This window comes from Pantherophis guttatus, chromosome 1 (genome assembly GCF_059756535.1).
Source record: "Pantherophis guttatus breed Tessera chromosome 1, ASM5975653v1, whole genome shotgun sequence".
NCBI lineage: Eukaryota > Metazoa > Chordata > Lepidosauria > Squamata > Colubridae > Pantherophis > Pantherophis guttatus.
In genome coordinates, this window is record NC_142063.1 from 328,311,328 (window position 1) to 328,327,940 (window position 16,613).

Consider the following 16,613-nt stretch of genomic DNA (forward strand, 5'->3'; position numbering starts at 1 on the left):
AAATGCAAGTAGGGTAGAGCAGATGGGAAGCTCTTGAGAAAGGCAGGAGCTTCCCCAGAGATGCTGAGATAATTGGGAAGGATCTTCATAATCAGAGACACTGAGTTGAGCAAAAAAAAAGTGCTTTTTTTATTCTTCATTTGAAACTCAGACTGTTTTCTCATGACCTGCTTACCCCTAATTAATTCAAGCTTGAAAGTTGGGGAAACTCTTTGACTCTTCTCATCTCAAGTACTATGAAAAAAAGAGATGGTTCTATTGTCTTCCAGGACATCCTGAAGATCAGCTAACCAAACACAACAGCTAAATAATATGTTTATATCTTGACATTGCTTAGGCTCTTTGTAATTTTTTTTTTTTTGAGTATTCCTGTGCTGAATTAGATCAAACACTATTTAATTTAACATTTTGCTTCCACAGTGGTGAACCCAGATGCCCTGAAGAAAACCAGAAGAATTAAATCTCTTTACTCTCATGTCTGTAGGGAATAATACTGAAAAAACCCTACCGATAGTGTATTTCATATGTGTACCTAATAGGAGAGGGAACTGTTTTTTAGATGTATCCCTCAATATAAACGGCTATCTCAGCATTTTCTGGAAGCAAATTCTACAGGTAGGAAAAGGCTATTTGCACAACATACTTCAATGAAAGATAGTGACTTCATTTGTACAGTATACTAAAGTTAATGAGCATTAACCTTGGTTAGCATTTTTGTACGAATGAAGGCAAATATACATGTCCTAGGCAGAGGTGGGATTCACTTACCTTCCCTACCAGTTCGCTCAAATGTGCTACCTTCTGCGTATACTCGGTCTTCCGCACATGCTTTTTGCTTGCACGCATACCTGTGCATGCACACGTCCTCCAAAATGTGGCTAAATAGGACGATATTATATCCGGGTGGGTGGGCCGAGCCTACTGCAGTCGGCGCTACCAATTCACCCGAACCGGACAAAACTGACTGAATCCCACCACTGGATAATGTTGCAGGATCCAATGCGGTCGGTCACCAGGACCAGAGGTTTAGTCTTCTGAGTTTTCAGACTCTTGCTGGAGCCCATCCTCAGGGAACTACTCTCTCACCAGAATGTTTGCTTTGGGCTATTCTATGTGTAGTATTTATGTGATGCCTGGTAAATCAGCACTCAATCAATAATTGAATGAATCAATCAATGATTGAAGCCTGGGAAGTGGCCCCATGTCAGTCAACAGGAGTGCTGATTTACCATCAGCTTATCCGGTAGAGCCAAGGATTTGGCGGCACAAGGAAATAACAGCCAACAATTTAATAGCTGGCCATCAACACCCCAATCAACAACTAAAAAGTCACACACAATAAGGCACCATATAAATACAACACATAAAACAACCAGGTGCACACATTCTGGAGAGAGAGAAGTCCCCTGAGGATGGGCTCCAGCACAAGTCCGAAACCTTGGAAAACTAAATCTAACTCAATGTTGGGCAAACCCAGATCCCTTAGCTTACATTTCAGTATATTATGAATACCTGGAAACAAGATTAATTCAGTAACCATATTGCGGGTTGGGTTGTTCAGCCTATATCTTTGTTGGTATGGAAGGGGGGCTGCGAAGAGATATAGGAACTGCCTAAATCTGGTCAATCTATTGATCTGGCCTGTCCTCATCTGATTAATTTGGAGCTTTAGGCAAAGATAGTTCCATATCCTGATTTTCAAAAAGCAAAACAAAACAGATGCAATGTAATCTTCTTTCATAGGTGAACAACGGTCTGCAGCCAGACCGTTTTCATCCTGATTTCTCAAAGATTAAGTCAATGACATCCAGTTTGAATCCATTGAACAAAGATGCCATTTTTGTAGAAAATGAAACAAAATCTAAATCTGAAACTACTATTTTTTTTCACTTGCCTTCAAGTCATTTGCCTTCATTCCTGGTAACCCACCTACCCGCGCTGCCACCAAATCCTTGCAATTTTCTAGGCAACATTTTTGGAAGTGGTTTATCTTTTCTTCCTAGGATTGAAAGAGAGGGACTCGCCCAAAGCCATCCCTAAAGCAGGACTAGAACTCAAGTCTCCCTACTCCTATCCATTGCCATAACTACTAGACTGAGTTGACTCTAAAAAATTTATAATAAACTGTAAAAATCCACACACACTCTAAAAACATAGGTCTCAAATCCTGATGTTGCCCCTTCAGTGAATCCCAGATGTTATTTTCCATCCACTACAGCCCTTGCTGAATAATAATAATAATAATAAATAATAATAATAATAATAATAAGAAGGTTTAATACTCACTGCTCAAGAACAAGCACTACAAACTAATGCCATGAAAGCAAAGATACAAAAATCCACCGACAATCCAAACTGCCGACTTTACAGCAACAAAGTCGAAACTGTTTCATATTTAATATGTGAATGCAGCAAAATTGCACAAACTGATTATAAAACTAGACACAACTGAGTTGCTAAATTAATCCACTGATCATTATGTAAAAAATACGACTTACCTGTATCCAAAAAGTCATGGGAACAAAAAATGGAAAAAGTTATAGAAAATGAGAAGGTGAAGATCTTGTGGGACTTTCGAATACAGACAGATCGTCACTTGGAACACAACACGCCAGATATCACAGTTGTCAAAAATCGAAACATACAATTTATTGACATCGCGGTCCCAGGAGATGCCAGAGTTGAAGAAAAAATCTGGAAAAAATAACGAAATATTGCAACATGGCCATCGAAACTGCACTGTTATGGATGAAACATGTAACAGTGATACCCATTGCCATCGGGGCAGTTGGTACCATGTCCAAGAATTTTACAAAACACATCAAGAAATTGCAGCTTCCTGCAATAACACCAGCGGAACTGCAAAAAATTGTGCTACTCGGAACATTGTATATTTTAAGAAGATACTTGGTTGATACCTAGGACGCTGGCAGCAACCTGTATCAACCATTGGCCCCAGTCAATGGTATCTATGATACGTTTTTAAATGATCAGTTGACTGAGTTTCATGTTTAATGAATAAAAGAGATAATAATATATAATATCATCATCATCATCCCAGGGCCTTGGAAAGGACTCAATAGGTAGACAAAAATGTAAAACCCAGTCTGAACATCTGGTTGACTCTGCGATGATCAATTATTATTAATAATAATAATAATGATAATTTTAAAATACTTACAGTCATTGGCCACAGAAGGAAAAAACCCCACCTACTCCTGTTTTAAACTTTAATGTGCAAATGCTCTCCCACTTATCTGCAGAAAGCCTCACCAGAACCGGAAGAAATGATGCAAAATTAGATGGTGTGAATGCTTAAGCATTCTCACACCAACTGCTCTCATTTCACAGGCTGCAGAATTCCTTGCTTTTTGTCTCATGTTCCAATTAGTTGGCTGTAGAATTTCATGGTTTTATTTAAAGAACTGAAAGGCAGCCATTTCCTATGTCTATATGTGAATTTTCTGACTTATCAGCTATCTGCATCCTTCGTGGTTTCATGGTTAAATTTCAAAGGAACACATTTCAAAGGAATTTCTAGTGTGTAAATTCATGTGTGCTTTCTAATCAAAGGTCTACTTTCAATATTAAGGAAGAGATCTGTCCTTGAGAAACTATTTCAGAATTTAGACTTTTCCTGGAAATATTTTCAAAAGCCATCTGTCTGTAAATTCTCTGCAGTGCCATAGAGCAAATATTACCATGTTACATTTTAATATGAAAAATTAATTTTATTCAGGAAGGAATGAAGATATTACATAGTAAGAGAGGTGGACGATATATCCCATCTCTTCCTGGTACTGCCTGTGCTAGTATCCAAGGTCCCCTGAGGTTCCTTTTACACCTTCTCATAGGTCTGCAAAATCAAAATTATTTGCCAAATATTGAAGATGTTTGCAACAATTTAAACACAGTCACTCTTCTTATTACTATCTTTTATTTGTTAAAAGATATTGTTTGCATGAAAAATAATTTATGTTAATATCTAATGGGCTTAATATTGTTCCTTTTACATGATTCAAAAATAAAAAATGAATGCATTAGTTTAAATTTTAATACAGTAATTGTTGACAAATGTAACCCATACAAACAAAAGAGTCTTCTATAATTTTTGAAAATGGGACGGGATACCAAGGACAAAAAGTTTATGAAACAATGTCACCATATTTCAAGAAATAATAATTAAATCTACTCAGTACTTTGAGCTGATGTTTACAGATTTTGATCCAGGACTTTTCAGGTTAAGAAGATGGTTGCTGCAGTCAGCAAGAGAATAGAATAGATAAAATAAAATTCTTTATTGGCCAAGTGTGATTGGACACTCAAGGAATTTGTCTTGGTTAAATGAGCTTAAATGAACATAAATTTAACATTTTCGAGTTCTGATTGAAAATTGCCTTTTTAAATCATTTTTTGTCAACGGTAATTTAGAGCTGTTTGGCAGATATTCTAGCACAATTCTGCCTGGCCCACTGAGGCCAAAATCAATCTAAGAAGAGCTTGTTAATGTGCTCACATAGGTGCAATCCACCAGTAATTGATGATCAGAATAGATCAGGGTATCCCTGTTTAGCAAGAATCAATACAAACTATCCTGTACTACCTTTTAGGTACAGAAAACTCGTGTGATTTTCCACTATCATGGGTTCAACACCAGACCCAAATTCCGTGCTTTCAGTGAGAGGCTGGGAAACGATGTAGTGCAGAAATCATACCATCTCTATGTTTATAATTTAAAAACACGGACCCCATTTTTAAAAAATATAATCCAGTGCAGTTGACATTTCAACATCAACCCCCTCACACGCTAAAACACAAAATTGTAGCTGAACAATATTGAACACCTACCCCAACATTTTTTTAAAAAAGTATTTTAATCCCACAGTTTCAGAACTGAATTAGAAGTAGAAAAATGACAGCAGATCAGATATGAAACAGGAATATTGAATCACAGAGTTCCAGGGGCTCCAAACCAAATGTGCTTTAACAAGGCTTCGAAAAGTACAGAAAACCAACAGGGGCCTGAGAATAGTGGAATTCAGCAAACCTAATTCCCTGCCATCTATGTAGGCATAAATGTCAATTCCTGGCTGGATTTCCATAGTGCAATAAAACCCAATTCTGACTCAAGGAAGTACAATAGTTTGTTCAAATAGCATTGATATACCCTCCTCAAATCAGTGGTGAAATCCTGCTGGTTCTGTCCGGCTCACGCAAACCGGTAGTGGCGGTGGTGTGTGATTCGACAAAGCAGCAGCAGCACGAGGCTCCGCCCGCCTGCCCGGACATCATTACTTCCTGGTTTAACCAGGAAGTAGCCTGTTTTTGACCCTCTGCGCATGCGCAGAAAGTCAAAAATTGGATGTGACGATGGCGCGCAGGTGCTCTTCCAAACCAATAGGGAAGGTAAATAGATTTCACCCCTGCCCCAAATCATAATATGGTTTAAGTAGAGACAGTGATTGGTTGGACTACAAATCCTATTGTAACAAAGTCTAGGAAGTTGTACAGACCCAACTCATGTTTCTGGGGATTGATGGCTATTAGCGTTGGTTAACCTTTGTTATTAGTTTTAATTGTCATCTCCTGGGTGACTAATCAGCTTCCTTGTGCAGCTGGTTAGCACTCTGAGAACAGACTGCTGGATTAGATGGTCCCTAAGTGTGATCCAACAGGGAAGAGCTTATGTTCTTTGTATTCTAGTCCAACATTTAGGTGCAACACCAGAAGTCAATCAATCAGAATAGAGTTGGAAGGGACCTTGGAGGTCTTCTAGTCCAACACCCTGCTCAAGCAGGAGACCCTATTTCATTTCAGACTAGTGGCTGTCCAGTCTTTTCTTAATAATCTCCAGTGATGAAGCGCCCACAACTTCTGAAGGCAAGCTGCTCCACTGGTTAATTGTTCTCACTGTTAGGAAGTTTCTCCTTAATTACAGGTTGCTTTTCTCCTTGATTAGTTTCCATCCATTGTTTCTTGTCTTGCCTTCTGGTATTTTAGAAAATAATCTTTGTGGCAGCCCTTCAAATATTGGAATACTGCTATCATGTCACCCCTTCTTTTCTCTAGACTAGCCATACCCAATTCCTGCAACCTTCCTTCATAATTTTTAGTCTCCAGGCCTTTAATCATCTCAGTTGCTCTTCTTTGCACTTTTTCCAAAATCTCAACATCTTTTTTGTAAAGTCATTTAGGTTAAAACTCACATCTACTTTGTCATTGTAACCACCCTTCATCCTTCTTCCATCTTCTCTGGTCACCATGATGCCACTTCTTTCCATCTTCTTTTCCTTTCAAGACGCCACCTCTCTCTCTCCCTCCTCCTGTTTTAAACCAAGGGCTCATCTGATCTGAAGGGAGGTGGATCACTATAAGCTTATGTGTTTGAAATTGGAACAGTAAAGTTATTATATAAATGGATAAAAATGATACAATTCATATTCGCTGCATTGTATTTCATTCTTTTTGATGATGTGGCTTAAGGTCTTTGCATTCCATCAAAGGCTGGCCATGCCTTTAGCAGATAGGAAGAATACCTACCTGCTCTGGCTGGGGCCAGGAAAATGAATTCAGAGGAGGGCTCTGCTTAGAATCTCAAAAGCTGATAAAATCAGGATGTCTCAGTCACCTTGGCCTTTGAATGACATGCTATATAACTTTAGAAACTTTAACATGTATGAACTTCAACTCCCATAATTTGAAGAACTTGGTTTCCAGGCCTTTCTCGAAGTGATGCATATGCAAGAAAAAGAATAATTAACTTATTTGTTCCCTATGACTATCATTAAGTTGTACCTTATGATTCTTGATGAATGTATCTTTTCTTTTATGTACACTGAGAGCGTATGCACCAAGACAAATTCCTTGTGTGTCCAATCACACTTGGCCAATAAAAAATTCTATTCTATTCTAATAATGGTTACAGGCTTTAGAGGTTCTGTCTTAGGCCCAATACTCTTCAATATCTTCATAAATGATTTAGATGAGGGAATAGAAGAGGAACTCATCAAATTTTCAGATGAGACTCTGGCAGGAATAGCTAACACCCTAGATGATAGACTCAAGGATGGATCTCGACAGACTTGAACATTGGGTCCTATCTAACAAAATGAAATTGAATGTAGAGAAAAGTAAAATCTTACACTTAGACAACAAAAACCAAAAGTACACGTACAGATTATGTGAAACTTGGTTTAATAGCGGTAACTATAAGAGGGATCTTGGAGTCCTAGTGGACAATCCATTAAATATGAGCCAGCAGTGTGTGGTGGCACCCAAAAAAGCCAATGCAACCCTAAATTGCACTAACAGAGGGACTGAATCAAGATCATGTGAGGTACTAGTACTGCTCTAAAGCCTTAATAAGGCCACACCTAGATTACTATATCCATTTTGGTCACCATTCTATAAAAAAGATGTTGAGATCCTAGAAAGAGTGCAGAGAAGAGCAACAAAGATGATTAGGGGCCTGGAGGCTAAAACATATGAAGAATGGTTAAAAGAACTGGGCATAGCTAGTCTAGTGAAGAGAAGGACCAGGGGTGACATAATAGCAGTGTTCCAATATTTTGAGGGGCTATCACAGAGAGGAGGAGGTCAACCTATTTCCAAAGCACCTGAAGGCCAGACAAAGAACAATAGATGGAAACTGATCAAGGAGAGGTTTAACCTAGAAATAAGAGAAATTTTCTGACAGAACAATCAACCAATGAAACAACTTGCCTTCAGAAGTTGTGGATGGTTCATCACTGGAGGCTTTCAAGAAGAGACTTGACAGTCACTTGTCAGAAATGGTATAGGGTCTCCTGCTTGAGCAGGGGGTTGGGGTAGATGATCTCCAGAGTCCCTTTCAACTCTGTTATTCTAAGCTAAAAGATGATTAAACAAAACTCATATGAGGTAGTTAGTCAGGATGATTTACAAAAAACATTGTAATACATGAATTGGACAAAAATAATAAACATTACAAATAATTTATTTTAAAAACTAAACTAAACTATCATGGCTTAAACTATATTATATTAAACCTAGTAGGTGAGGGAGCAAGTCCCAAAACATATTTTATCACTTGAGGCAGAGTAACCCTTTATCAAGCCAACACATATCATCATAATTCTCAAGACCAATTTGTTTAATTTCAGAATCTGGGTTACAAAAAACATGTGTGCATTTTTCTCCTTGGCAATATGTTGTTGTTGTTATTGTGATGGTGATGATGATGATGATGATATGCACAAAAATTCCAGCTGCCAGTTCCTTAGCTGGTGTTGGCCTTCATTCACATCAAATCCTTCCCAAGAATCTAGGATATCATAATTTATTGGTATAATATACTGTATGGATTTTGTAACCTCTTATAATTGCCAGATGGAAATTTGTCACTGCACAGATATTCCAAATGCTATTCAGCTTTTTATATGGCACCCAGTGAGTCAATAACCACTGGGCCACCCAAATCTTATTTATGCCATAATCTTTCAGTTGTGGCTTCCAAATCTTGATATCATGTGATCTTGTCCACTTCTTTGTCTTCTATTCCACTATCTCCTGGTATTGCTACATAAATTATACCCACTTTCTTCTTTTCAACCAGTTAAATCTAGTGAGTTATGAGCTAAGACTACCTGAGTAAAATCCCATAATATTTTAACCTGCTCAGTTTGAACTATTTTTTTCAACTCTGTATTTCCACCAATTTTTTACTACTGGCACAGGGTGATTTTTACGAATGTTTCAGTGAATCATTTTGGTGACTACCATTCTTCTGTAGCAATTGCTGCCAATACAATCCTAAAATCCTTCTTCAAAATCCCTGTGGGGATTGCTGTTTTCTCGCAAACTCCTATGTTTGCAGGGGAAGTTTGCTTCTTTGGTGTTAAAGATGGGAGCAGCTAGGGAGATTATAGATAACTTTAACAACCAATGAGACTGAGCGTAAGGAATTCTAACAATAAACATCCTGTGAAACTGATGAGCCAAACTATTGGGGAAGAAAGAAAGGCCATCCTTCTGTATGTTTTTTTAAATATTTTTTATTGTTTTATATCATACATTCCTTTTCTATGTTGAGCAGTGCCTTCTCTAGGTGTCCATAGTGTTAACATACAAACAACATCATCATCACTATAATCATATATATATATATATATATATATATATATATATATATATATATATATATATATATATATACACATATACATATATATATAATTTTATATAATTTTAATTAGCAATTTTATGATGTTTGTGTATCTATATTTTTCTTGACTGTACACCGCCTTGAGTCCTACGGGAGAAAGGCGGTATAGAAATATAATAAATAAATAAACCAATATGTCGTTGTTAGTTGCGAAGTCATGTCCGACCCATTGCGATCCTATGGACAACGTTCCTCCAGGCTTTCCTGTCCTCTACCATCCTCTGGAGTCCATTTAAGCTCACACCTACTGCTTCAGTGACTCCATCCAGTCACCTCATTCTCTGTCGTCCTCTTCTTCTTTTGCCCTTAATTTTTCCCAACTTTAGGCTCTTCTCCAGTGAGTCCTTCCTTCTCATTAGGCGGCCAAAGTATTTGAGTTTCATCTTCAGGATCTGGCTTTCTAAAGAGCAGTCAGGGTTGATCTCCTCTAGGACTGACCGATTTGATTGCCTTGCAGTCCAAGGGACTCGCAGGAGTCCCAATGTATGTAATGTATAAACAAATATGCAATAATATCAATTATCTTTACAACATATACTATCTTCCATCAAGGTATCGATTATACAACCATCAAAATAATAGCTGGTCTGTTTTTCTTTCTCGTGTAGACCACATTTCATCCAATTCCACTCCTCTAACCTCAATATCTGACATTTAACCATTTGTAAAATGATTCCCATCAGGGGTGGGTTCTAAATTTTTTTGCTACCGGTTCTCTGGGTGTGGCTTATTTTGTGGGCGTGGTTTGATGGTCATGTGACAAACAATTCTTTAGGATTTAGCAGAGGTACTGATCTACCAGGCTTTTAACTGGTTGCAGAGCCATACCGGTCTACCCATTTGTTTTTGGAGTGCACTGTTCTACCACCACACTGCCTTTTACCACTGATCAGCTGTAGGGCGGCCCTTTGAAGTGCTGTGGCAAGAGTTTAAACAGTTTTTTGCTGCTCTGCCACCACTGAGTGCATCAGAAACCGCTTTCAGGCAGCTTGGCCTCAATTACCAATCTACCACCAACAACCGGTTTACAAGAAGCAGGTCGGTTCTAGCCGATCAGTTGGGAGGCTTCTTGGCTTCTCAATTTAAAACGACGGTGTCTTGTTCTTTTTTTTCCTCTTCTTTGTAAAGTGAGCCCTGATTTTTTTTCCTTCTAGCCGATCAGCTGGGACTCGGGAGGCAGCAAATAGATTGGGGGTGGGACCAGACAGAGGTCGTATTTACCGGTTCTCCGAACTACTCAATTTTCCACTACTGGTTCGCAAGAACCGGAGAGAACCGGTAGCAACCCACCACTGATTCCCATGTTATAAAATAATCCAAATCTTCTCTTCCTTTAATTTTTAGGGTTAACCTGTCCATCTCTGCACACTCCAGATTTATTTTATTTATTTATTTTGATAATGTCATCTGCAGGGGTTTCTGGGTTTTTCCAACATTGTGCATGTACAATCCTAGCTGCTGTTAGGATATGTAAAACCAAATATGTGTTACCCTTATTATAGTTTCCTGGAAGCATGCCCAACAAAAATGTCTCAGGTTTCAAATCTATGTGTTGTCTTGTGATATTTTCCAGCCATGTGCGTATTTTCTTCCAGTATTTTTCTGCTTTGGGACAGGTCCACCACATATGGCTATATGAGTCTAGTGTCTGATTGCACTTCCAACATTTAACAGACCTGCTTTTGTACATGTTTGCTAATCTTGCAGGTGAATAATGCCATCTATTATCCTTCTGTATGTCACATATGGAATTGAGAGGAATGCCCAGCTGTTTACCAAATGTTTTAGCAAATTAAAAAAAAAATTGAAATGGAGCTTGTAAAAAGACAAGCCCACAAAAATATTAGGCTCAGGACAATGTACAGCTTTACAATGTATTGGGAGCCTTGTTAGGAGAAAAAATACATTGTAAAACAATAGGGCCGTGATGGTGAACCTTTGGCATGCGTGCCACAGGTGGCACGCGGACCCCTCCCTGTGGGCATGTGAGCTGTTACCCAGCTCAGCTCTATTGTGCATGCTCCAGCGCTTCCCACCCAGCTGATTTTCAGGTCTCTGCCCTGCAAGCAGGAGACAAGCGTGCATGTGGGGGGGGTCTACCTTTCTCCTCACTTTCTGCTGCCCAGCCTTCCCAGATCTCCCGAGATTCCCCTCCCAGCGCTGTTTTGGGAGGTGAGGCTTTTTTTCCTCTCCCAGCCATTTTGGGGGGCAAGGCTCCCCCCCCAGTGCAGTTTTGGGATGTAAGACCAAAAGGGGGGTCGCATGTGCATGCGTGGGGGGGAAGTGGGGGTCACATGTGCGGGGTTGCGCACGCATGTGCGGGAGGGACATTGCATTATGGGTGTGGGCACGCACGCTTGCGCTGTCATGTGCGCACGCGAGGGGAAAAAGGTTAGCCATCACTGCAATAGGGCAATGCAAAACATTATCAGCTGCTTGCTGTAACGCAGTCGACCCGGTGATAAAATGTATGAGAAGTTGATGAATCATATTGTAATAGAAACAATAGCCACGATAAAATGATAATTAAGAACTTGGAGGGTTTGTGAACAGGCTGCCGAGTGCTACTAGGCAAGTGGCTATACTGTACAATTCTTGCGGATCAAAAACAATATATTTTTAGTTGGAAGAAGAATAAGTGAAAGATTGTATGATAAAATGCTATAAGAACTTTGGACACAATATAATGATGGAACTGTAATACAATGGATGGATGACTTTGAGGGACGAGGGGAAGACATGCTGCCTAGGAAACAGGAAACCGAGTCCAAAATTACGCTTATAAGCCATTGCAATCATAAGTTGAGGCAATGAGGCATCATGCGACTGGACCCAATTCTTTTGTCAATTTTACAGGAGTTGTTAAATGAACACCATAGTCATTAAGAAAATCCATTTTCCCAATGGGCATTGTTTTTGCTGGAAACCAGAAGCAAGCCCTGGAAATCAGCAAAAACCCATAACAATTTTTTGTCCTGTGTCTGTGGGATGAAACAAACAGCCCTAAAGGTGAGCCAATTGCCAAGCACCCAAAATGTGATCATGTGATGGTAGAGGTGGGGTGCAGTTGTCACAACTTCAAAAAGAAGTCATAAGTAGCTCTTAGGAGGTCCATTATAACTTCAAACTGTTAAGTGACTGTTCATAAACTGAAGAACTACCTGCAACCTAAAAGATAACTTTTATAACATGCTATACCATTGGCATAGACTCCAGAAAAATTGTCTAGAGCAACCTCAGCAGTTTTAAGATGTGTGGACTTCAACATCCAGAATTCCTTGGCAACCATAGATGGCAGATCTATGGAATTCTGGGAATTGAAGTCCACACATCTTAAAGTGACTAAAGTTGAGAAAATTGGTTAGTGAAAATGAAAGAATAACAAGGATATCAGTATTACAAACATAAGATGGCAAAATTTGATTAAAGAAAGATCAACCGTTACATTTATGAGTGACTGGAAACTCCTTTGCTGAAAAAAGGAATTGATGAACTTATGAGTTATGGGTTTGATGATTAGAAAGGGTAGTTTATGGAAAGAAAGAAATTATGATGTAACTTAAGAGAGAGAGGTGAAAACATAAATGTATGTATAATCTATCTCAAGAAGATTGAAAGCTGCTTCTTTATATTTTCCTTTTCCTTTTCTATTTATCTTTTCACTATTTACTGTTTTTCTTTATTATCATTATTTTTTTAAAATGATTTTTCCTTTGGTAAAAAGTTCTTCGATTTCCCTCTATTTTTGGTTTAAGAACTACAGATCTAGAGATAGAGACAGACAGAGATACACACACACATACTACTAAAATAACTAAAAGTTGTCATGGCCTTTAATTGGGCAAAATGGTGCATCATAGGGCAAGAATTTTTGAACTAAGGTATCTCAAATGGGCTAATTTAAAGAATGTGTCCAAAACTGGGACCTATGATTCCCAAGGGAATGATATTTGGGGAAGTTTAGATGCTCCTGGATGTTGCTAGACTGCTGTTGTGACTATGTCAACTGTATTTTCAATGTGGGAGGGGAGGGGAGGGGAGGGGTGGGGAGGAAGGAAGGAAGGAAGGAAGGAAAGATTTCCCATGTTCCCTGCCAGATTTCCATAAGGAAACTCAACAGGGAAACAATCAGGAAATTGAAATTTGCTCCTATTCCCACTGCTTCTTTTGTCTATCCTTGGTCATTCCTGGTTGAATAGTAAGCTATAAAATCTTAATGGATATATAATGTACTCATTTCCTGCATGGAGGAAAAAAATCTTCTAAAAGTATCCAACTCATCCTACCCAATATAATAATCCTGGTGTGTTTTTTTTTAACCGTTGAAAATAATGGAGAAAAAAATGGAGAGTTGAAAAGATTTTCACCAGTTATTAGTACAAATGAGCTCTGTAGTACATGAATAGAAATCTTACCCAGGAAATAAATGCAAACTAATTTTTAAAAAATGGAAGAGTATTTTTTTTTAACCTTAAATTCATTAAACTGAATAATCTCAAAACTAAGAAGTTGTGTGTCTATTGGATTTTTGAACAACAGGTAATTCTCTACCATAAAACGAAAGCAACATGGTTCACACTTGTGAATTGAATACAAGAATCAAACTCAAACCTGAATACTAACAGGCTGACATACACTAGGGTGTTTTAAAATTATAATGTCAATTAATGTCAATCCTGTATTCTATAGCCTTCTTTTAATTTTTTCTCTCTTTTATTGTAATGTTATAAATCTTGAGACATTGTATCATTCCAATGCAGATTCCAATGCAGTACTGTTTATGTAATATGATTAAAATTATGAACATTCTATTATTTAGAAAGCTTAAAGTGGGGAAAATAAAAAGAGAAGAGTAAAAATACTATCAGTATGAATTGTAATTCATGATGTCAGTATTACGAACATAAGATTGCTTGACTTTTCTTCCAAAGTTAAGTATAGCATTAAAGAGAAATACTGCAATTCACATCAAGGGATTAGTCATAGTCTTAAGCTTAATACTGAGGTCTCCGTTGTACTGTTGTTTTTATTATGTGGGACTGAGGATTTTTGAGAGAGGTCACTGTATACTTGAAGGCAACACCAGCCCTACCATTAAATGATTGACTGATTATTTGCCATCAGGTCAGTGTTGATTCTTAGGGTTAGGGTAGATACAGTATGTCACAGAAGTGAGTATACCCCCTCACATTTTGTAAATATTTAAGTATATCTTTTCATGTGACAACACTGAAGAAATGACACTTGGCTACAATGTAAAGTAGTGAGCATACAGCTTATATAACAGTGTAAATGTGCTGTCCCCTCAAAATAACGCCAAACAACAACCATTAATATCTAAACTGCTGGCAACAAAAGTGAGTACACCCCTAAGTGATAATGTCCAAATGGGGCCCAAGTAGCCATTTTCCCTCCCTGGTGTCATGTGACGCATTAGTGGTACAAGGTCTCAGGTGTGAAGGGGGAGCAGGCGTGTTAAATTTGGTGTTATCGCTCTCATTGCCAAGTGTCATTTCTTCAGTGTTGTCACATGAAAAGATACACTTATTTACAATATGTGAGGGGGTGTACTCACTTCTGTGACATACTGAGGTCTTCTCCAGGAAGATCTGTTCCCAACCTGGCTTTTCAGTTCTTCCAATGGTGCACCCATCACTACTGTGATTAAATCCAGCCACCTTCCTGCTGGTTGTCCTTTTCTTCTACTTTTCCCAGCATTATGAACTTCTCTATACTGATATGACTTCACATTGTGTGCCCAAAATATGATAATCTAAAGCTCTGCTAGAGAGAAGTTCCTTGAGGATGGGCTCCAGCACGAGTCTGGAAGCTCAGAAGACAAAATCTCTGATCCTGGTGACCGACTGAGATTGGATCTTGCAATGTTATCCTGGGACATGTATATTCACCTTCATTCATGATAATTTAAACTTGGACATTTTGCCTCAAGTTAGAACTTTGAATTAATTTGTTCTAGGATGTATTTCTTTTTCTTGACTATCTATGGTATTCTTAATCATCTTCAACATTCTGTCAAATTTCAAAATACATGAAAACTCTTGCGGTCCAAAACTCTAACTTCAATGTTCTTTTTTTTTTTCTTTTATGAAGTGTCACCAAAAAAACATTGCTTAGATAATTCCGATCTTTGTAGGTATAGAAACATCCCAGCATCTGAATATCTTTTCCATGTCCTTCACAGGTTTCCTACCAAGTGCTAGTCAGTGATGTATTTCTTGATTATTTATTCTTGACTGTCCGTTCTAAAAATCAAACACTACCTATCGCTTCAATATCACCGTTGACAGTTCTAAGACTAGTTGCTCTATTTTTTTTTGGTTTTCTTTCTATTTAATTTTAGTTCCATTTTTGAACTGAATTTGGTGGGCTTCCTTTTCTGATTCTTTCTCGCTGTCCCACCCCCAGTATTTCTTGCTAGTTAAGAATTGATCAGAGCATTTGGATACCCAATGGGAGCAAACTTTCCCCACCCTTGATGCAAGCTGTGGGTATGTGGGTGGGCTGGGTGGTACCATTGGGGAGCTGTGTGCTGTGTGTTCCCTGATCTGTCCCTCTCTGTGTCTGTGTTGCAGGAGTGGGCGGACGTGTGCTGCCGAGGCCTCCGGAGTGTTCATGCCTACATCTTGGTCTATGACATCTGTTGTTTTGACAGCTTTGAGTATGTCAAAACCATTAGGCAGCAGATCCTAGAAACAAGGTAAAAATATGCCTCTGCTTCATCCCACCCTGGACTTGAGATCAGAGAAGGGAGGGGACCCAGATGTTAATGCCAGGAATTTTAGAAACCAGCACAAATTCCCAGATAGCGAATGTGCAGTCCTTGTCAACCTCTTTCTGCTTGGAGTAACTTCAGGGCTGGTAGTTAACAGGATTAGGATATGGATCCTATAAAAAGCAGGAATCCTCATTTAACAAAGTGAATGGAAGCAAGTAGAGTATGATACAAGGGCTCTTTAAAAAATCACTGATATCCCTAGAGGTGCTGTAAATAGTTGGCTGTCCACTGCTTCCAAGGAGCTCTTTGGGCTCAATTTTGTTTGTTGGATGGGCAAGGACAGAGAGAAGGATTGTACAACTTGAACATTGGGCCCTATCTAACAAAATGAAATTCAGCGGTGAAAAAAGTAAGGTTCTACATTTAGGCAAGAAAAATCAAATGTACAGATATAGTATAGGTGATACCTGGCTCAATAGTAGTAACTGCGAGTGGGATTTAATTTAATTTAATTTAATTTAATTTAATTTAATTTAATTTAATTTAATTTAATTTAATTTAATTTAATTTAATTTAATTTAATTTAATTTAATTTAATTTAATTTAATTTAATTTAATTTAATTTAATTTAATTTAATTTAATTTAATTTAATTTAATTTAATTTAATTTAATTT

At 38.2% G+C, this 16,613-nt stretch overlaps 1 protein-coding gene across 6 annotated transcripts in view; it reads left to right on the plus strand.

The window, feature by feature from the left end:
- The window catches only part of RASL10B (RAS like family 10 member B), a 49,243-nt gene that overhangs the window by 27,505 nt on the left and 5,125 nt on the right, over positions 1-16,613 (plus strand). For 5 of the 6 annotated variants that reach the window (XM_087883412.1, XM_087883414.1, XM_034420941.3 and 2 more), the window contains one exon: positions 15,796-15,920. In XM_087883412.1, coding sequence (XP_087739538.1) covers positions 15,796-15,920 — 125 coding nt within the window. Of the gene's footprint in view, positions 1-405; positions 616-15,795; positions 15,921-16,613 lie in introns of those variants that run through there. The other variant, XM_087883413.1, reaches the window with a different exon arrangement.